The sequence below is a fragment of the Crocodylus porosus genome, unplaced genomic scaffold (assembly GCF_001723895.1).
Source record: "Crocodylus porosus isolate Cpor-Errol unplaced genomic scaffold, CroPor_comp1, whole genome shotgun sequence".
In the NCBI taxonomy this organism is placed as follows: Eukaryota; Metazoa; Chordata; order Crocodylia; family Crocodylidae; genus Crocodylus; species Crocodylus porosus.
The window spans coordinates 21,179,751-21,201,879 of NW_017728950.1; the positions used below are offsets into that span (position 1 = coordinate 21,179,751).

General features: G+C 50.1%; 1 protein-coding gene across 1 annotated transcript in view; it reads left to right on the forward strand.

The window, feature by feature from the left end:
* Window positions 1–6: 6 nt before the first annotated feature.
* Window positions 7–22,129, forward strand: part of CORO2A (coronin 2A) — a 98,960-nt gene continuing 76,837 nt past the window's right edge. The window contains exon 1 of the mRNA XM_019555328.1: window positions 7–383. Within this exon, the coding sequence (XP_019410873.1) occupies window positions 369–383 (15 nt within the window). The 5' untranslated portion in view covers window positions 7–368. The remainder of the gene's footprint in view (window positions 384–22,129) is intronic.

Genomic DNA, 22,129 nt, shown 5'->3' on the forward strand with positions numbered 1-22,129 from the left:
CCCCTACCTCCCCGCCCCGGGCTGTGCTGCAGGGACTGTGCGGTGTCCCCGCAGCTCGCTCTGCCGCTGCCGGGCGCTGGGAAGCTGGAGGTTTTCTGGTTTGTTGGGTGGTTTCTTTTTCTTTTTTTTGGCTTTTCGTTTCGGATCCTCCCCGCTCTCTCGTGCCTCTTGCAGCAGGCAAGCCAGGCAGCCCTGTGTCATGACTTATGAATGACCCTGACTCAGGGATTGCCCACCCTCCGCGAGGGGACGCTCAGTCCGAGCCGGCAGGGGGGCAGGGCTGGGCTGCGTGTGCCTGCAGAACTGGAGATCCCTGCTGCAGCGGGGGGTGCTGGACACCACGCCCTCCTGGCCTGGAGTAATCCTGCATGACCATCACAAAGGTAGGAGAGCATCGGACTGGAGCGCAGGATGCACCTGCTGCTAAAAGGCCGGCGAGGTGCTTCGGGTCAATCTGATGTCTTTTATTCGACCAGTTTAAATAGTGGGAAAACATTTTGCTTTGCAAGCTTTTGGGTAGAAAATCCCCTTCCACAGGCTGAGGAAGCATCTGCAGTTGGTGTGCGCTCTTCCTGGATGGGAGGAACAGTAAAGAAGCCAGAGGCTGGGCTGGGCTGCACACAAGACAGGCAGTCAGTGAAGATGTAGACTGAGGAGTCAGTGGGTGAGAGACAGGCTGGGTAGGGGGAGAAGAGGGATGAATGTAACAGTTAAATAGTGGAGAGGTACCTGGGGGAGTCAGATGTCAGGCAGGTTATATAGAATGTGTCATCAATCCAATGTCTACATTTAGTCCATGATTTTTAGTATCTGGGAGGTTGATGAAGTGAAGTTCATAGGCTCACTTGTGAAAAATGTTCTGTAAATTCCCCTTGAGGATCAGAACTGAGAGATTGGAGAGAGAGTGGTTTTCTTGTGAGAAATGTGTCTGCACAGCTAATTGGGTATTCTTGTCTTTGATAGATTTCCACAGTTGTTGTTTAGTCTCTCATACAAATTTTCCATCAGGGCATTTGGTGCATTGGATGAGATGTATCACATTTCTGGAGGTGCAGGTGTAAGATCCAGGAATGGTGATGGTTCTGTTGTGGGGTGCAATTATTGTGGGGGTACTGCAGATATGTTGGCAGGTTTTACATGTCTTGTCCTGGGATGGGCTGGATCCATTTGGTGTATTTTGGGCCATAGAAAGTTTGCTTCTGGTTATGAGGTTAGTGAGGTTCGTTACTTGTTTTAAGGCTAGGATGGGTGTTTCTGGGAAGATCTCTTTAAGAATTGGGTCTCCTTCTAGTATGGGTTGCAATTGTTTGAGGATTTTCTGTATAGGCTCCAGGGAGGGGTGATATGTCGTAACCAGTAGTGTGCGGTTCGTGGGGGTTTTCCTTGTGCACTGTAGCAATTCTTCATATGGTATCTGGGTGGCTTTTTTAATAGTGCAATCTATCTCTCTGGAGGCGTGTCCTTGTTGAGTGAAAGCATTTTTGAGATTTGTGAGGTGGCAATCATGGGTGTTTGGCAGGGCAGATGGACTTTTTAAGACCTAATCTACCTTTGCAGGCAATTGGGAAAGTTGGCATCTGTGTGCTGTCTGCCCTGTGACCCAGAGGGAAAACCAGTAGCGTACTCTGTGGACTGGCAATAATTTTAGCCTATCCAGGTTATATTTGGTGTGTGCTCTGGGTGTGGGTTGAGCTGTATGCAGCATGCAGTCCCACAGGATGCAGGTATTGATGTCTCTCCAGCTTTGCCTGGCTTGTGGTCTGGGAAGGGTGGTGGCATCATGTTGCTTGCAATCCCTGCTGGGTGGAAAGGCAATGGCTTTGGGCATGTTGTGCTGCCAGTGGAAAGTGCAGGCAGGCAGCTATGTTGTGCAGCCCATGCAGCCCTAAGGGAACAGTCCCCCTTTTACACTTTTATGCTGTGGTGGTATCCTGACAGTGCTGCATGTAAAGAGGTCTGATGAGAACTCAGTGCCCGGGGAGAGGCTGGAGCAGAATCCAAAAGACCTTGGAAACCCATAGCACTGGGGAGCATTACAAAGCCAGTCCAGACAGTGCCATGATGGAGCTGAAAGCTTAGGAAAGGCTGAATTTGGGGACACTGGCTCTCTACCTCAGTCTGATATGTTTAGAGTTGAGCAATAACTCTGTGCCCCCACAATAGCTCTTTGGCAGGCTGTGCTAGCAGGATTTGTGCTTTGAGGGGCTACCAGAGCCAGAAGGGGGAGAGTCACTTTTTACTTGCACTGGGCTGGTGCCACTGGAGGGAGCAGCCCTGTCCCTTTCACTTCTGCCATGCTTTGACTCCACTACCCTCTGCACCTTGGGCCTCTCAGCAGTCCCAAGGTGGATGCAAAGACAAAAACTTCTCCCAGCTGGGCCTCAGGAGTTTGGTCCTCTGCCTAGGGCTGGATGAGATGCAAAAGTGCAGTCACAAAGTCACTGCCTGATGCAGGGCCCCTCTGAGCCTCCAGGAGAATCCAGCACAGAGTACATGGGTCCTCAAAACCCCACCCCTACATAGACACATACACACGGTGTCCAACATATGCAGGCACATGGATGTGCAGTGTACACATACACACATGCCTGGGGCTAGTAGCAAGTGATCTTGTACCTGGTTTGTGGAGGGTGGTGACTCCACAGCCCATCAAGAGCTCTAGGACTTTCATTTGCTTGTATGTTTGGCACCTCATTTTGACTGTCTTGGCTCTCCAGGTCAAACTCTGTCATATTCCCTTCCCTCCAGGGCAGATAATCTTGTAGCATAGAGGTGCTGAATGGTTACTTTCCACAGTTCCTCTATGCCCCGGGCAGCAGCTTCCTGCAACACGTGATACTGCACTTTTCTGCAGAGACAAAGGTTCCTCTTCTTCCCCAACAGGCTGCTCCTTCCGGGTTCCAGTCTGCTGTCAGTTGGCCAGCTGGATGGGACTCCAGCAGTAGGCGCTTTAATGGAGCCTCTGGGAAGCAAGGCAGTAAGCTGCAGCTCCCAGGCCATGCACTGGATCAGCTTTTACTAGTTCAGGGGTTTTCAACTGGAGGTACACGTGCCCCTGGGGGTACTTCTGATGGCCTCAGGGGGTACTTGGCAGTGGGAGTCTTGTCAACTAGCTGCTGGGGACACCCTCTCCCCCCCGGTCATCGATGTGCCACTGGGGGACCTGCCCCCCCTCCCCTCTGCTTGTCTGGCTGCTGGGGGACTCCTGCCTTGTTGACCGGCCACTGGGGGTACTATGACCCAAAAAGGTTGAAAACTCCTGTACTAGTCCATGGGGAACATCTCTGCCCCCATGGTTACTGTAAAATACTTAACTGGCTTTGTTGTAACATCCTCTGAGGCTCTGCTTGCCCTCAATGGTCTCCTAGCAGCCTCATGGAGGTGAACACAGAGGTAAACTAACTCTTTCCAGGTCATCTGAGAAGCTCATAGACAGAAGGGGAGTGAATTCTGGTGTTTAGCCAACAGTCTTCTGTCTGGGGGCTGGGGGCTGTGAAGCTTACTGTACTCCAGCAGCTGCTATAGGCTTGTGCCCCAGAGAGATGAGCAGCAGGCATAGTCCAGTGCATGCACTTTGCTGCAGCCCCTCCCTGCTTTGTGTGGTCTGGGCCTGGGCTGTTCTTCACAGAGCAGAGTATACCAGAGGCTGGAGCTGCACAGCTGTCACAACCCCCCTGAGTCCCACACAGCCAACTGCATGCGGCTCAACTATCTGCTTTGCCTGGAGGATGGTGGTATGGGTTGCACTGGGCACAATTTGAATCGGTTGAGCCCTGAGTATCCCCCTCCAGCTTAGAGCAGTGAGAGCAGCATGCTGGCCAATGTACCCTTTGCTGCAAGGGACATCAATCCCAGCCTGACCCTGCACAGCTTAAGCTGCTCCAAGGCTGTGGGTGCGTCCCATAGTAGACAACAGGAGCTGGAAGTGGCCAGCACCATGGAGGTTCAGGTGCTCAGCACATAGCATGGGTGGAAGTTACTCTATCTTCACTTCTCTTCGATTGTACTTGTTCTTGGAAGGCTCCAGGATGTCATGAAGATCCTTACAGCCTCTCTGTGTGCAGTGACTGCAGGAGTTAGTGATCAGTGGTCTCTGCATTGTCTGTGAAATCCCCTCTACAGGCTGCATGAGCAGGACTTTCCCTCTCTGCCCCTTTGACTATGTGATTGCAACTATGTCCCCCAAGCAATTTCCTGGGATTTCTTTCTGTATCTTAAGCTTTACCATCTGAAAGCCAGCTACTTTTGTGTGACCCCATTATCATCAGTGGAGCCACAGGAGAGTAAGTCAGGAGAATTTGGCCCAGAGGTTGCATAGAAAATGTGCACAGGTGCTGCTTATTGACAGCAGTAGAGTTCCTTGATGCATTGGTGCCTTATAACTGAGAGCAGACACCCTGATTTTTGTGTCAAAGGTATAAACTACCCTTGGCACTCATCCCTGCCAGTGAAATGGCTGGGTGGTCCTGAGAAACACCTGCAAGCCAAGACTATGCTCCTGGTCCAAAATGCCTTCATCTTCCGTGGCCCCTTCACTCCCTGACCTCAGCCTGAGCTTTGATTATCCTTCAGGGGCATGGAGAGCTTGGGGCAGTTGTGTCCCTGTACAGGTACGCCTTGCTTAATGTCTTAGTTATGTTCTTGAAAAATGCAACTTTAAGCAAAATGATGTTAAGCGAATCCAATTACATCACAAAGTAGTTAACTACTAGCAGGTGGCAGCCAAACAATGTTATAACTGAACATTGTGGAACATTAAATGAGTATGTTTTCTAATAGATCCACAGCATAATAATGAAACAATGTTAACTGGAAGGACCTTAAGTAAGGATTACCTGTACTTCTCATACAGTTAGTAACCCACTGACATCCTGGCCCCATTACTTGGAAATCAGTGGGAGTTTGGCCATTGGCTTCTGTGCCATCAGGATTGTTTAAAAATGAACACCCTATGGGGCACTTGCACTGTAGTCAATTGGGATGTAATCTCCTGCTCATCCAGGGAAGGCAAGTGAGAGGCTGCATGAACCTTTCCTATGCCTTCTGATACTTGGCAGCCTGGGTTAGACAGTGGGAACAGTATTTTGTGACTGTCGGTTTCTAACTGAAGTCACAGCACTACCCACTGCTCACCCTGCAAGGTACAGTGCTCCCTTTGCCTTGGTTCAGTTCAAGGACTAATATGTAGAAAAACAGGCATGCAGAAATGGCCCTGCTGCATCGCAGTTATTCCTGTCATGCTCAGAGTCCTATCACCTACTGCACCTGGCTGGTGCCTGCTCTGCCAGAGTCCCCATCCCAGAACATCAGGGAAGAACTGGACCCCTGAAAGTGTTGCTTCATCAACACAGATGGTTAAGAGTTCAGTTTCTGCCCTGAAGCCTGAGTTAACGCTACATCAAACTGGAAGTGACTAACCCAGAGGCGGGCAAAATATGGCCCATGGGCCAGATGCAGCCTGCCAGGCCATTCTATCCAGCCTGCAGGGCTCCTCCAAAAAACAATTATTACCAGCCCATGGCTACCCCTCTGAAAGCTGAAGGAAGGCATAGGCTTTAAGAGGTCTCATGCCATTATACTGGGAGGACTCTGTGCCTCCACCTCCGTGGGGCTCCCAGCACTCCAGCTGGGAGCCCTGTGTGGTGCCGCCAAGCTTCCTGCCTGCAGTGCCAGGAGCCACATGTGGCAGCATGGAGCCTGCTCAGATCAATGGCATGCATTGTGTGGGGAGTGTGTGTGGGTTAGGCTTACCATATTTCCATTTTCACAAAAGAGGACACCTGTCGAGGGTGGGTAATATGATTGTGGGGGGGAGAGGGCAGTGATATGCCCATGCCCTGTCCCTGCCCCTCATTCCCAAGCCGCATCCCCCTGCCCCACCCCTGCTGCTGCCCCTCACTCTTGACCTACAGTACCCTGCCCCCCAGACCGTGCTGGTGCCCCTCACTCCCACACCTCCCCCATCACTGTTGATACCCCTCACTCCTGACCTGAAGCCCCCTTGGCACTGCCTGTGCTCTGCGCTTCTGACTCACAGTCCCCTGCCCCACCTGCTGCCCTCACTGCCAAGCCACAGCCCCACCAGCCCTGCCAGTGCCCCTCATTCCTGACCTGCAGCCCCCTGAAGCTGCTGCCCCACCCCTGCAAGAAAGGATACTGGCCCTGGTGCTGCCAGCCTGGCCATGCAGCTCTCTGCTGCCCCTGAAGGGCTCCCCCCACCCCCTTCCCCTGCTGGAGGAGCAGACACATCCCTCCTGCCTCCCCACCTGGCTGTAGCCTTGGTGCCCGGACAGCTTTCCCCAGCACTGGCAGGCACCCATACCCCCGACACATCCTGCCCCCCCATCCCACACACACACATACATCTCCGACAGTCTGCAGCCCTGGCTCTCCAACCTGAGTCCCTATAGTCTTACCTGCCTGTAGCTGCCAGAGCACGTGTGCAGACACATGTAATACCCCTGGCTCCAATCGCCCTCCCCTGCTGCCTCCCAGCCCCAAGCAGCTCCTTGCTAGAGCAAGCCAGGAAGTGCCCGGAAAAGCTTCATTGCTGAGCAGAGGCAGAGCAAAATCCCGGACATTTGTTGGTATTTTAAAAAACTGCCCAGATGGAGATGGCAGAATCCAAAAAGAAGACATGTCTGGGAAGACATATGGTAACCATAGTGTGGATGGGTGTTGGGTTTATGGTAGGGGTGTGTTGGGGGGTAGGGTTTGTGGGTGGATTGTGGGTATGCATGTGGGGGTAGGGTTTGTGGGCCCCCACTGCTCTCATGGCACACATCCCCCACTGCCAGCAGCATCAGCAGGCAGTGGGCCCTCAGGGTGCTCATGGCCCACAGCAGGCAGAGCCCCTGCAGTGGCACAAGGCTCCAGTGGAGTCCTAGGAACTGAAGGTGGCAGCACAGAGCCAGCCCATCCTGCTGGCATGTACTTTTGGACCAGGGTGGCTCTATGCCACCACATGGGGCTCCTGGCACTGCAAGTGGGAGCCGTGAGCCATTGTCCTCAACAGCTCATCAAAAGTTGTTAAACAACCGTCCAACCAAAACAATTGCCCACCCTTGGACTAACCCTTTATGCCCCCTGCCAACCCCTTGGACACAAGAGGTATGCCAGAGGCATGGGCTCCATGCTGTCACTACATGGGGGCAGTGAAAGTATTGCTGTGACACTGTTTGGCATCAGGTGCTTCCCAGTTCACTGCATGGGGAAAGGGGTGTTAGGATTGGCCCTATGACGTTCTCCCCCCACTCCCACTTTCCTCCTTGTCACATAGGGTGACCACCTGTCCCTAATTGGGTGGACACTTCTGAAAAGGGCACATCAAGTCCTGGCATTCACTGAGGAAAAAAAGTGGGAAAAGGTGGGTTTCCCCTTGCAGGCTGGCAGAGATCCAGCCTGCAAGGGGCTGCAGGACACAGGGGACACCACACGTGCATGGCCAGGAATACAGTGCCAGGCAGTGGTGGAAAATAGCTCCCTCAGCTGCCTGCTGATAAGTCTTATGGGGGGAGCAGATTGAGGTCCCCACAGTGAGAGAGGGAGTGGGGCAGGGTTGGTGGATGGGGCTGGGCTGGGGGCACTGCCGAGCTGGGGCGGTGCATGGGCCCGGGGCAGGAATGTGCAGCTGCAGGGCCCAGCTGGGGAGTGGGAGGGAGCTACGGGTGGCCTTTCCAGGGGACAGGGGGTGGGAAGGAAAGGGATAGCTCCCTGAAGCTGTGCACACTCCCAGGGAGGGAGGGATGGAGGTGGCACATGCCCCCCAGATTGTGTGCACAGTCAGAGAGGATGCAAGTTCAGGGCTTCTTGCTCTCCTGTCCTGCCCAGTGGCAGCAGCGCAGCTTTGTGCCCCTTGCTGCTGCCAGGCGGGCGGGGGTGCCTTGCTATGGCAGTGTAGCCGGTGCGAGGCTCCTGGGGGCAGGACAGCAGGGCAGGGAACCCTAAGCCTGAAGCAGCAGCTGTCATCCACTCCCGCCCCTACATGGGCTCCACTCATGGCTCCTCATAACAAGCTGGCCTTGTCCTTTTAAGCCCTGTCTGCTGCAGACTGATGGTATCTGCTCTGTATCTGTCACTGCCCAGGCGAGAAGCAGTGTGCTGCATTCATGTGGTGATGATGGAGGGCTAATTAGCACTGCCTGGTGTCTGTGCCATGGTGCCAGGGCTACATGGCTTCTGGGAAGCAGTACTATATGCCTGGAGCTGTGTGATATTTCTGAGGGTGACACTGCAGGGCACAGTAAATTGATGGCCTACACATAGCCTCAGTCTGCCTTAAGATGGAAACCTCCTCAGAAGCCTCTGATCATTTTTGTAGCCTGTGTCCAAACATGAGTGATTGCAGCTTTGCTTTGTTTTGTGAGGGAGTAACCCACCCCCACTCCAGAAAGGGCCTGAAGGAGCCCTGGTGTCATTATTATACACAGGACATCCTGGAGGTAAAAGGGAAGAGCTGCTTCAGCAAAAGGGAAGAGCTGCTTCAGACAAAAGCTGAAGCAACAGATTTTAACGTACAGCAACAGTAGTTGCAGATGGTTCATTTACCCAATTAAAGAGATTGCAAAGTTTGCTTCAACTCGATCAATAAAAGGCCTTTCAGATGCATTTAGTGCATTAGAAATTGCCAGTAAATCAAATCCTGTCAACTTTCCTCTTCCAACATGATGTCAAAGATTTGTGTGTTTGGGTTAGAATAGGGGCGGGCAATTATTTCGGGCGGAGGGCCACTTACTGAGTTTTAGCAAGCCATCAAGGGCGCCCCCCCCCCTCCCCGTGACAGGCAGCCAGGGGCAGATTTCATAGACATTAGGGCTGGAAGGGACCTTGGAAGATCATCGAGTCCAGCCCCCTGCCCAAAGGGCAGGAAGTCAGCTGGGGTCATAGGATCCCAGCAAGATAAGCATCCAAATTTCTCTTGAAGGCGTTCAATGTAGATGCATGAACCACCTCTGGCGGCAGGCTATTCCAGACCTTGGGGGCTTGGACAGTGAAGAAATTCTTCCTTATGTTCAGCCTGAATTGGTCTTGCAGTAGTTTATGACCATTTGACCTCGTCATCCCTTGGGGCGCTCTGGTGAACAATTGGTCCCCCAGATCCTGGTGGGCACCCCTGATAAACTTATAGGTGGCCATCAGATCACCCCTGAGCCTGCGCTTTTCCAGGCTAAAGAGTCCCATGGCTCTCAGCCTGTTGTCATAAGGTCTGTTTTCCTGACCTCTGATCATGCACGTGGCTCTTCTCTGGACTCTCCACATCCTTTTTGAATTGTGGAGCCCAAAACTGGATGCAGTACTCCAGCTGCAGCCTCACCAAGGCCGAGTACAATGGGAGAATGACGTCCTGGGATAATATTGCAGATAAATATTAATTTTCTAAATTTTGGGGAGGCTCTGTGGGTCGGATAGAATGGCCTGGCGGGCCGCATCTGGCCCCCAGGCCGCATTTTGCCCACCCCGGGTTAGAAAAAGGCATGGAGATTTCTGGAGCATTTTGTCCATGTAGCTTGGTACTTTGTCTGCCAGCACTGTGGTTCTGGCATGGGCACAACTTCCTGCTCCACTCAACAGCACGGAGATTGGATTTATAATTAGCCTAGTGTGTGCTGAGCTGGTGAAAGCGGTAGATGGGCAGGAGTGGAGGGGGTGGCCCTGCCCCACTAATTGCTGTGAGCTGCTTGCTGGGTAGGCTGAACTCAGAATACTATGTACCCTCCTACTGGCTCCTTAGCTCAGGTTCACCCAAAACAGTTCCAGATACTGTGGCTCATGAGCGACTGGTGCCTCCTGAGTCTGGGGAGAGCACCAGATCGCCGATGGTGGCCGGTCACTGACTGGGGCAGGTCCCCCAGTGGCTGACTGCCAAACGGGGGGGGCAGAAGGGAGAGTCCCCTAGCGTTGATTGCTGAGCCAGCAGCGAAACTGGAAGTGCACTTTCGGTTTCATGGCTGGCACTTCCAGCGGTGCATGGCTGATCTCAGGGGGTGCATGTGCACCCGTGTGCACTCCCATGTGTTGCCAATGCTGTGGCTCAGAGGTGTAACTGGGCACTTGAGTGCCCTGAGCAGCAGCCGTGCATAAGGCAGCATCAGTGGCTGTACTGCTAGTAGTGCAGCAGCTGCAATGCCAGCAGCACACTTGCTGCTCTTTTTCTGTCCCTGCCCCTAGGGTTGGCAACAGGGCTAGTGCCCCGATCACCCTCCCTTTGTTACACTATTCCTGTGGCTGTTTATCTGTCAGTGCAACGGGCCGTACAGTACGGTGGCACCTTAAAGAAAACTCGAGCCACTCAAATCAACAGAACCTTGTTCTGACTTGCTACAGTACCAACCCCATGGCAAGGGCAACCGAATCCTGACAGTTTGAGCACCTTGGACACATCATAAGTGACTTCCAATCCTGCCTGGAAACTGACAATAATCTCAAAGTAGCCTTGGGGGACAGCCTGTCCTAGTTTACAGGCAGCCCCACAACTTCAAACGGTGTCAAGCAAAAGACTGCCTAACTCGGGGTGGGCAATTATTTCAGGTGGAGGGCCGCTTAATGAGTATTGGTGAACTGTTGAGGGCCGCACAGGTAGCCCCACCCCTTGATGGTTGCCCCACCCCAGTCGCCATCCCACCCCTAACTCCTGACCTTTGCTGCCGGAAGTCCCTCCCCTTGTCCCCCAGAAATACTCCTTTTGGGAAGGGATAGGGAGTTGCCATCTTAGAACCAGAAAAAACCCAACTCATACACTAAAAGTCAAACACTTACTATAATGTATTTTAATTTTATTACAAAAAATATTTTTGTCATGATTTGTGTTTGCATAGAGGTGATTGTACCTCAAAATACATTCTTAGTCTTGTATATTGTGGGGGGTTGGGTGTCCATGTCTGTGGTAGAGTGTGGGGGATTCGTGAGGGGATGTGGCTGTGTGGGGGGGCATAGGGTATGTTGGGGGGGTTGTAGAGGTAGGGTGTGGGTGGGTGGGATTTATGGGGTGTGAGGGAGGTTTGGGAAGTGTGGGGACTCCCCTGCAATCCCCCCATGGCACAGCAGCAGCAGGCAGGGGTGCTCAGGGTGCTTGTGCCTGACGCAGGTGCTGGTGCCCTGTGGGGCGCAGCTCAGGCCAGCACTGCACATCGTGGTGAGGGGCACAGCCTCCACCAGACAGTCTCGATTTCCAGCGCTCCCTGCCATGCATGTGCAGCCCCCGCAATTGCATGGCATGGGAGGGAAGCCCCAGGCACCGGAGCCAGCTGCCTTCCCCACCACTGAAGAGAAAGTGCCTGGGGCTTCCCTTCCATGTTGCGCAGCCCCAGCAGGGTAGACAGCTGGCTCCAGTGGTGTCATGCAAGTGTGGGGGTTACACGTGCATGGCAGGGAGTGCTGGTGACAGAGACTGCCTGACAGAGGCTGTGCTCCTCCCTGTGCTGTGCAGCACTGGCCAGAGCTGTGCCCCGCAAGACACCAGTGCCTGCGCCAGACACGAGTGCCCTGAGAGCCCCCGCCTGCTCCTGTTGCTGCTGCCACTGTCTGTGGGGCTGTGCACCACTGGGGAAGTATGGAGCAGGGGTGTCTCATCATCCCACCCCTCCATCCCTTACACCCACACCCTACCCACCTGCACTCCACAGTGCCGCCGCCCTGCAGGCATGGGCTCCACGCTGCCACCAGCCCCTGCCCCTCACTCCCTGCACTCACCCAGCTGTAGCTCATCCCCTGCCCCTGCCCCTTCTTTGCCTGCTGCCTGGAAACCGGGGGAGCAGAGCAGGTCCCTGGGGCTGCAGTAGCAGCAGCAGCAGCCCCACCTGGAAGCTGTCTGCTTGCCAGGCCAGGGCCTTCCGCCCACAAGGGTAGTCGTGAGGTGCAACAGGGTATGTTTGGGGGGGGGGGTGTATATGTGGATGCCTCACAGCATAGCTATGTTATAGAATCTACTCCTAGCTGCTGAGGGTGTGGGCACCTTGCAGCAGCAGGACAGGGACAATATACTTACCCTCCGCTTTACCTGCAGTGGCTTAGGGTGTACTCAGTGTTTCTGGAAAATGTGCCTGGTAGTTGTGTGGCAGGCATTTTTAAAGATAAACAAATATTATAATAAATAAATAATATATGTTTCTTAAAAAAATATAAATAAAGATATATAGATCTACATATCTATTTATCTATATCTCTATTTATTTGTTTAAAAAAACCACTCATATAGGTTGGTTTATATAGGTATGGTCTTGCCTTGAGGGAGGGGGTTAGATTGGATAACTTCCTCAGGTCCCTTCCTACTTTTCTATGATTCTATGACCCGTAAGATGATAATGAAATAAGGTATTTGATGTAGACTGGTTACATGACTTTTGTCTTGCAGCATCCTCAGGAGGCGGCATTGCCAGTGCCTTTAGCTACCTGGAGCTAGTTTAGCAAGAGGCCTGCAATATATGGCAGATGAACTGGATCGCCTGCAGCTGCTCTGAAGAAAGTAACTGGAGAGTTTTCACTTAATCTGGGGTGCTGCATGGGCTCAGGGTGCCTCATGCCCAAAGGGTTATATTACCCTTACAAATAAGCAAATGGCTTGGTGTGCACAGGGATTCCCATTAGCAACAGCACAGGCTGCCCAGCCACTTCTCTGCACTAAAAACATGTCTTGCAGGACAGTATCATCATAATGCAAAAATCTCTTCCCCTTCATTAACTAATGAACTCTTCCATGTCCCCATCTCTCTCCCTTTCTCAGCAGCACCCCCACACAGGCACAGAAAAGTGCTTTGCCTGCAGTGACACACAGCAAATCACTGGCACAGACAGGGCTAGTATACAGCAATGGCTCCCAGTTCCTCTGCCCACATTCACAGTCTTTGTTATGTGCTACTGTATCTTGCCTCAGACTGACTCACAGTCCCATATGCTGGGTCTCTTGGGCAGAAATTAGTGTATTTTATGTTGTATGTGGAGAATCTGCTTATAGATTGGCTCTGACCAGGACACACCTTTCATATGCCACCCTGGAAAATAAGGAGCATCTTCCCCACCAATGGTTTTGTTTTTTTTTTCCTGAAAACGTACCTGCATGGAGAGGCCATTCAACATGGTTACCTCTCTGAGACAAAGTTACAAAGAAAATGATAAAAAAGAAAAGGAATGGAAACTCCCCATCTTTATGACATGTTATCAGGGCCAAAGTCCATGGACCCTGATTAGATAAGTTCCAGGGAAGCAGAGGAGCCACATTCTTTCTTTATAACCCCTGTAGCCCCACTGAACTCTAAGGGCAGCATAGATGTAAAGGTGGGCAGAATCAGTTCTCTGAGGCATAGGCAGCTGGTAGGGGGTGCACGTGCCCCCGCTGATGGGGCTGGTGACCTCCCCCTGACACTATCAATAGAGCTGGTGCCTCCCCGACAGGGCCGGGGCTTCTGCAGGTGCCCCCCAAGATTCAGGAGGCACCAATCACACATGCTCTGAGGCACCTCCTCACTGAGATTTTATGATAGGAAAAGGGTGACTAAGCAAGGCTGGTATTAATGCTACCAAATCTCAAGTACAGGGCCAAACTCTGCTACTCTTATTCATGCTGGAAGCAGTGGAATGACACACACAGCATTAGGGCTGTAGGGCTGGCAAGAACAAGGGTGCCAGGACTGGGCCCACTGACAGTCCTCTCACCACAGTCATCCTTTCTCAACAGCATTATTTCTGGGCATGACAGTGCACTGATATAGCAATAGGTAGCTGCACAGAGGTGTTCACAGGGTACTACAGCCATAACACAGCATGGCATGGCCACAGGCAAAGGGGGGGGAGGCAAGTGGGAATGCAAGAATTATGTCAGCCCCAGGATGTGCACTGGAAAGACTAAAGTTTTTGGGTCAGATTCTGCCATGAGTTGCTCTCATAAAGCCACTTGTGATGCATGGATGAAAGAATCCATCTCACTCCTCAGAGGCAGGCCAGCATCGATAGAAGGTTACCCACCATATATGCCAGTTCCTCAGTGAAAATAAGCAGGTGGCATCTGTCATACTCCTTGCAGCCCAGTTACAGTTTGCAGGCATCTCCATCATGGGCAGTTTCACAGTGGGCAGGCTTAGCAGGAAGACCAATGTCTTGTAGGAGTTTCCTCTTCCTTCTGCCAGGGGTCCTCCCTGCAATTCGGTGATGGAACAAGAGCACAGACATGCCTGGGAAGGGCCTCTTAGGCTAAGTACAAACAGTCAAAAAGCCCAAGGCTGAATCAATTCAGTCTTTGCAGGTTCATCCACGATGCGTAGATTGAACTGATAAGCAAGTAAATAGACATTATTAATTTTTGATTCCAGAAATGCAGCCACATGCCTACAGTGGCTCAGGCCAGAAGCTAGGGGGTGCTAGAGCATGCCTTCCTGCTGGGCTGGAACAGACAGCTTGGGCCAAGGCTAGTCTGCCCACCCTGTGAATGGGAGTTTGCAGGGGAGGTACCAAGCATCCTGGGATGCTGGAGAACTGTAAGTTAACTTGAATCTGGAGGGTATCTAGGACAGAAGTTCAATATACTGATTTAACTTAAATCAGTTAAGTCTGATACTACATCCATCCAGGTTTATCTTAAACTGATTTTGGCTATTTTGAAAGTGGTTTATATGCACTGAACTTTCATTGTGTTACAGATTTAAACTGGTTTCTGATTATTTATACCAGTTTATGTGTAGTTTATGTCTTGTAGTGCCTTAGTGTGGCATGTTTGCCCATCTGCCAAAAGGTCCCCGTTGCAATCTGTCTAAGTCATTCTCTCCTGAGCATTCCCTCAACGATTCCAGTGACAGCTTTCTACCACTCTCCTTGGCAAAGGTTGTTGAACCTGAAGGATCTTTTAGTTGGGAAATTGCTTCTATTCTTCATGTTGCCTGCTGTTCCATCCCTTCAGGCAGCATTCCATTTCCAGAGCAGCAGTCCTCTGAATGGTTACTTATGAATGCTTTGCTGAGCCATGTACAGTGCATAAATTATTAAAATGACGCAGAACCTTTCAGTTATTAAAACTAGCCTTTCCCAGTGGTTGTTCTGAGCCAAGCTACAAATAAGTTTCAGCGGTATAGAACTGATCATATAGAAGCCCAATTTTTTTTCTCTGGTTCCATGTTTGGCTCAGTCTGTTCAGAACCTGAAGTCAGCCTGGCCACAGAGACTTCTTGGAATACAGTGTCAAGGAGGGTTCTGTTACGAAACTTGCAGGAACGTTGTGTGCTTGGACAAATTAAGTTTCTTCTTTATGCTCCCATTTGTATGCATGAAAAAAATTGCAAAATGTTGGGTGTACTGGAAACAGGAACACAAATCAGTAAAACAGAAATCCAACCTGCTGTTTAACTACATTAGATAAATATAATAAGCCAGTGTTTATCTTACTGTTTCCTCTTTAAATGCAGTTAGCTCACATCCTTAGTTCTGTGTGGCTTTCCTCTAATTTAATTTGAAGAATAAAGTGCATAAATACCATATTTTCTCACATACAGCCCTCACCTTTTCCTCTCAGACCAGCTGGTGGGAATTGAGGTGCACATTACAGATCCGGCCTTCAGAGATGAGTGATCCGGCCAAAGAGCTTCCCATGGGTCTAGAAATTTGGCGGCAGAGGAGTAGTGGCAGCATCAATTGCACACGGCCCAGGACCCTGAATTCAGGGTTAGACCTGACATACTGAGTTGGACCTGGCATGTGGCCCTGGACCAGGTGCCTGGGGTCAGTCCACGGGACCCATCTAGGGCATGGGGCTGGCAGCAGGCTTGAAGGCAAGCTCAGCTCCCCAGTTACTAAAATGAAGGAGTTTTTTTCATACTGCCTTTCAAAAACAAGGTATATATTGTATATGAGGCATGCTGCAAGTAAGAAAAATGGTAATCAAACAAGAGCAAATATCACAACTATCTCACCTATGGGCCTTGGTGAAGACAAAAAGCCTTGATGCATGTAAAATTCCCAAGAGGTCTGAATTGGAGTACAAGCTAAGGTTCGAAGTCATAATTTCTTCTCTTTCTGTTCCCAAGCAGCCTCTATTATAATTTCAGTGGAACCTCAAAGTGTGTGGTGCTTAAAGAAGCAGTCTCCCATTATGTCTTTTGCCATAACCAACTTTGATAATGTTTGATGGGTTAGCTCCAGTGGCTGAGAGTTCCAAGCTAGACAAAGCCAAGCTAGAAATGAGGTACAAAGTTTTTGTAAGGAATATAATTAATTTTTGGGACAATTAAGTGAAGCATTCCTCAGTACTGGAAATTTTTAGATCAAGCAAGGAGTGTTCACTATAAGGTCTGCTCTGGTTCCCAAAGCAATTAATTTAGGGTAGTCTTATGGCCTATGTTGTGCAGGAGATAGGACTAGAATGTGGCAACAATCCCCTCTGGCCTGAAAAATGGTGTCCCTGTGCTAAAAAATGGTGTCAGTAATTACCATGCACCAGCAGACTTGATTAATCAAGTCTGCTCCGACACACTGTAAGTACAACACTTCAGAGCAGCCTTGCTGCACGTCTATAGGTGCCCATGCTTTTTAGTTAATGTGCATTAAAATAGGCTAATGCACATTAAGCATCACTTAAGAATTGTGATCTTTAGTTAATATGCATTAGGATAGGCTAATGTGCATTTTCCTAGAGACTCATAATGGTGGTACTAGATTTAATGCGCATTAACTAAAGTGCATTAATACACGTGTAGATGCACCCACTGGGTCAGGTTCTTTGACTCAGCCTTCATTTACACCAGTGGGAATCAAAAGTAGTTCCACTAGAGGAGATAGGATGACAGAAAGGGAAATGCTGGCTTTCCAGTTAATGGGAGTGATATGTGGAGTTGTGTTTGCTGTTCCCAGGTTGCAGAGGACAGTGGATAGGGTTTGTTTTTTCCCATGCTTCTGGGATTTGCTGGTTGCGACATAGGCCAGGATGAACTTTTTCCCTTCCTTTTGTTAATGGTATCAGGATTTTTCTCAGAAGCATTGGGAGTTGGCTGCAGCCAAGGCTGGGAATTTTGACCGAGGTCTGCTGATGTTCTGTTGGGACTAAAACCCGGAAATTCCTGATTGGAAGATCTTGCCCTCCATTCAGGATCAGACCAATCCACATTTGGGATTAGGAAGGAATTTTATTTCATGGCTGGTTTAGTACAGACTGGGCTTTTTTTTGCCTTTCTCTGTAGTGGGGACATGGTGCTCTTTGTTTTTTTTAGTGCATTTTAATAACCCTTGCAGCAGTGGAATATTGCCCCCCCTGCTTTATCTGTGTCAAGTTAGACTATTTTGGGGGGGAGTGTGCCTTGTAGATGCACAACAGTGCTGTCATATAGTTTTAGGAAGAGGTTTAGACAAGCACTTGTAAGGGATGGTTTGGATAGGGATGATCTTGCTTTGAGCAGGGGGTTGGACCAGATGACTTCCTGAGGTCCCTTCCAGACCAACTTTTCTATGATTCTACAGCAGGGGGGCACAATGGGGCATTTACACGAGCTGCTTAATAATCATTAGACTAATTCTACTTTGCATTAGTGCGGCTGGCAAAAACCATACTAATGTGGTAATGTGCAGTAGATTAGTCCAATGGACATTAAACGTCACACAAAAAGAGTTCATCTGCACTAATGTGCAGTAATGTCAATTATGGCATATTAAGTTGGTACCTGTTATAACAAGTATTAAACTTAATTTGCTGTAATTACAGCGCATTAATGAACATGTAGATACACCCTATATGTCTCTCCCATCCCTCCTTAGGTAAACACAACAGCTACCATAATTCTTTCTTAAAGGACTCATTTGTTGCTGTTCCATAAGCATTAGAAATGAAGAAACATTGGAGAAGCTAACAGGAGATCCCACATTCTCACTGTACAGGCACTCATTAATCTGTGCATATCTCTGAGTGTGTGGTCTGATTTCCTACTTGCAAATGTGCCAAGCACTAAGATATAACTAGATGGGCCCTCCAGGAAGATCTACATTGCAGATGGCCCTCCATACAGTTTGAATAGTGACATCCCTAGTTTGGAGTCACACCAGTACAAGAGGGGGTGAGGGCAGAATCCAGCCTGTCATTTTCACACCAACTCTTACCTGGTCTTTCAGATGAGGGATTTGTCCCTGGGTATATGCATCTTCTGTCTGGGCCACTGCTTGTGTCTGGGCTTGGTTGCCAGGGGCACTGGAGAGCAACACCAGCTTTGGAATAAGTGTACCCAAAGATGAAGTGATTGAATAGTTAACTAGGTAATATGGCACTGATTACGCTGAACGTTAAGAAAGCTCCTAGAATACATCAGACAGTGAGAACCCTATTTTCAGAGTGCTGTTACATACTAATCAGCTTCCACAAGTGGACTGGGATTTTTCAGAGAAGACTAGGCAGAAGCTAGTTTCGATTTTTTTCAGCAAATCATAAGGGAAAAACCGCAAATGGAGTTATAAATCAATTCCATTGGCACTACAAATCCACAAGAGGGGGGCAAGTGGACACACAGAAAGCTTTTGTTTCAGGCAGACCCATAAATATTCTTTGAATGGAGACGCAATTATAAAGAGGTTAGAGGGATATCTCCATTTTACAGGCTTCAAAGAACACCCCTGCTTTCAGGATCAGAGAACAGGGTCTCATACCACATTTCTTGTTTTTATGTCAGTTGGGGTGGGTATTTTTCTGTTCTCATGGCTCTGTCTGTAGGAAAACGGGGAAAACATCCCTCCTCCCGGCCTGTGCTAGCAGGCACCAGCTCTGTCTGATGCTGCCAAATATATGTATTCTTCACTTCATTGCTGAGCAGCCAGTGCCTACTTATCTCTAGCAATTCGCCTTTTCCCTTGTCATGAGTGAATACTTCTTACTACTGTTTACTCTTTTCCCTGGAGTCCTCTAGAGATTCTACATACACCATGGAGAGCCAAATTACAGCAGCTATTTCTGTGTAGGGATTAACCAGCCTGCCCCAGATCTATTGACAGGACATGGATCAGTCTGCAAGTTATTCCCCTGCATAACTCTGGAGACCTATAGACATCTCTCTATTCTTATAATATGGGTCCACAGCAGGTAATAGGTGCTCCTGCATTTTGGTTAGTTAAGCGAGAATTGGTCCCAAGCTGAACTGGGCAAAATAGAATTGTGTTTTCTACTATATCTCACCCAAGAAGAAACTGCCATATTGCTAACATAGTGTGTGGCCTGCAGGCAGCTACCTCACAGAACAGGAGCCCTCTAAATATTCATCGCCTGTGTTGCAGAGCCATTTATTAGATAAATGCTTTGTGGCTGGGTGTGGCCCTCCAGGGCATACTGCGTGTGACTCTACCAGATTGCATTCAGTTGCAGTAGTATAACCAAAAAGAAAGGAGAACAAAAGAAGGACTGCAAGATTGTATGAAGAAAGGCCAAGGGAACCAGGCGGGTTCATTCTGGAGAAAAGGAGATCGAAGTGGTGACATGAGAGCAGTTTTCAAATAGTTGAATGTCTGCCAGCAAGAAAACAAAGAAAAATTATTCCCTCTCGCTGCAGAGGGCAGGATGTTGCTCAACAAGTTCAAAGTGCAACATACACCTTAAGTGTCAGAAGAGTAGGACAGTGGAACAAGGTGCCCAGGGAAGTTGTGGAATCTGCTTTGTGAGAAGTTTTCAAAACGGGCTGGACAGGCATGTGTTTGGGGTGGTTTATGAGCAGCGAATCCTATATCTGTGTATGTGAGAGGGTAGGGAGGAAAGGAGGAGAATTACAGTAGATGCCCCTTGAGTTCCCTCCCAGACTTATAATGCTATGATTCTCTCACAGCTCACAACAGGCCAGATCAACAGCCAGGAGGAGCTTGACTCTTCAGCCTTGTGGTTAGGGCCAGTTGCAGATCCAGGATGGCAAATAGGGGGTCCAGTGGCAGCAGAGAATTATGTCATGGAGTCATAGAGAAGTAGGGCTGGAATGGACCTCCAGAGGTCATCTAGTCTAGTGGTTATCAACCTTTTATGTACCAGGGCCCATTTGTAAACAATGATGGCCAGTCCCAACTCAGTAAATAGTTTACATAGAAAACATCCCCCTGGCCCTGCCAGTGCCCCTCATTCCCAACCTGCTGCCCCCATCCCAGTGAATGGAGCAGGGGTGGGGGGAGCGGGGGGTGGTGTGGCATGGGGGAGCCCCAAGCAGCTCCTTGCAGGCTGATACTCTGGCAGCCTGCATAGCAAAACCCACAGTTTATCACGTTTTTCTCTTTTACAAGAGAATCCTTTTTAAAAGTTTGTTGATCCATTTTTAAAGTTTGTTCATGACCCTTTCATATATTGTTGAGACCTGCTGGTTGAGAAGTGCTGATCTAGTCCAAGCTCCTGCCAGAGGCAGAATCAGCCCTATCCAAACTATCCCATACAAACCATAATCTAAACCCTACATAAGACTATTGTCAAAACTGACACTAACACAGACTTAACACCCTAACCTGCCACAGGTAAAGCAGGAGAACAATGACAGTCAATGTCCTGCTTCTATAAAATGTTGCCAATGCGTGCTTAAGAGGTCCTGCGTAGAGGGCCATGCTGCCTACTACAGAGAAAGGCAACCCCCCCCCCCACAGCCCATACCAATCTGATCATGGGGTAAAATTCATTCCTGACCCCAGATATGGCAGTTGGTCTGACCCTGAGCCGTGAGGCAAGACCCTTTAGCCAGGTACCTCTGGTTTTGCTCCCAGCAGGGACATTGGCACACCCTAGTCAAAGAAGTCCCCAGCCTTGGCTGTAGCCAACACCCAATGCCTTCCTGAAAGAAAAAACACCCTGACACATACAGCAGAAAAGGGAGGGCAGGGGTGTGTGTGTGTGTGTGGGGGGGGGGTGAGCAAAGCCCAGAAACATGGGAAATACCTATGGTAGAACATAGGCATGCTTAGCTATGCCTAGCTATAGGCATATAACATAGCTATGCCTAGATTACTCCCCAACTACTGGCTGTCCAACAGTAACAGAAAGCCTGGGACTCTCTGTTACCTTAAGAGGGAAGCAGCTCAGAGAGGGAGCACTGCAGGCCAGGCAGGGCACACACAGCTACTCCAGGTTGCCGCAGTAAGTGGGCAATGAGATCAATTAGCAGGCACCTGCAGGCAGCCCAGATTGTCTCCTGACCGGAAGGCACATAAACCCAGGTCTGGAGCCAGCAAGACAGTCTAGTCCTGCAAGCCAGTGGGTTGGGAGAGCTGCAAAGGAATATTGGAGGGACTGCTGTGCAGCCTTGATTCCCCACTGAGACTCTGTGAGCTCACAGGGGTATAACCCAGAGTTAGGAGATTATTTTGGCTCCAGAGATGAGGGGAAATTTTCCCTTTTAAAGGGTCAGAGGGCTGCTTCCCCTTTTGTTGAAGTGCTGGGCCTAGAGGGTAGAATTTATATTATATCCCGGGTGGAGCTTATTGCTTGGTTGTTGTTATAGAACTGGTGGTTTGGGTTGGGACTCTTACAGGTGGTATTCAGAGGTCCCACTAGCGCCCTAGGGGCACATGAGCGCCTTGAGCTCTTCCAGGGCTCAAGGTCTGAGCAAGTGCTAAGCCTGGAGTAGGGTAGAACATGGGGCCACAGAGCCCAGACCGGGGACAATGGCTCAGTGCCTGTGAAGGGTGCATACATACAGGGTCCTGGCAACAAAGAGGGGTGTGGGCAGGGGCCAGGGGCTTGGTGTCTGAGGGCTAGACTAGAGTTGGTGCCCCAAAGCCAGGTCTGAAACAGTGGGCCTGGGCTAGAAGACCTTGCTAAAGGATGGGGGCAAAGGCCACGGAAGCTGAAGCCCAGTAGGAGGGACTAATGGAATAGTGACACTTGCAAAGCTTGGAGCGTGGTGCAGGGGAGGAACAGAGCCTTGCAATCAGCCCTTATGTCTACAGGTATCCTTCAGAGGTACAGTCAGGCTGAGAGGGCCCACTGAGCCTGAAGGTGTAATCAAGATCAGGGGATCACAGGGGAACTCTGGTGGGGATTTACCTGGACTGGGGCTTGCTCTAAGTGCCAGGGGCAGCCTCCCTTTTAATCCTGTAATTACCGTATTTTTCGGACCATAAGACGCACCTGACCATAAGACGCACCCCTCCTGGAGCCTCAGTCTCCGCGGCAGCGAGTCCCTCCTTCGGACTCCTGCCCCGTCTGTTCCGGCCGGCC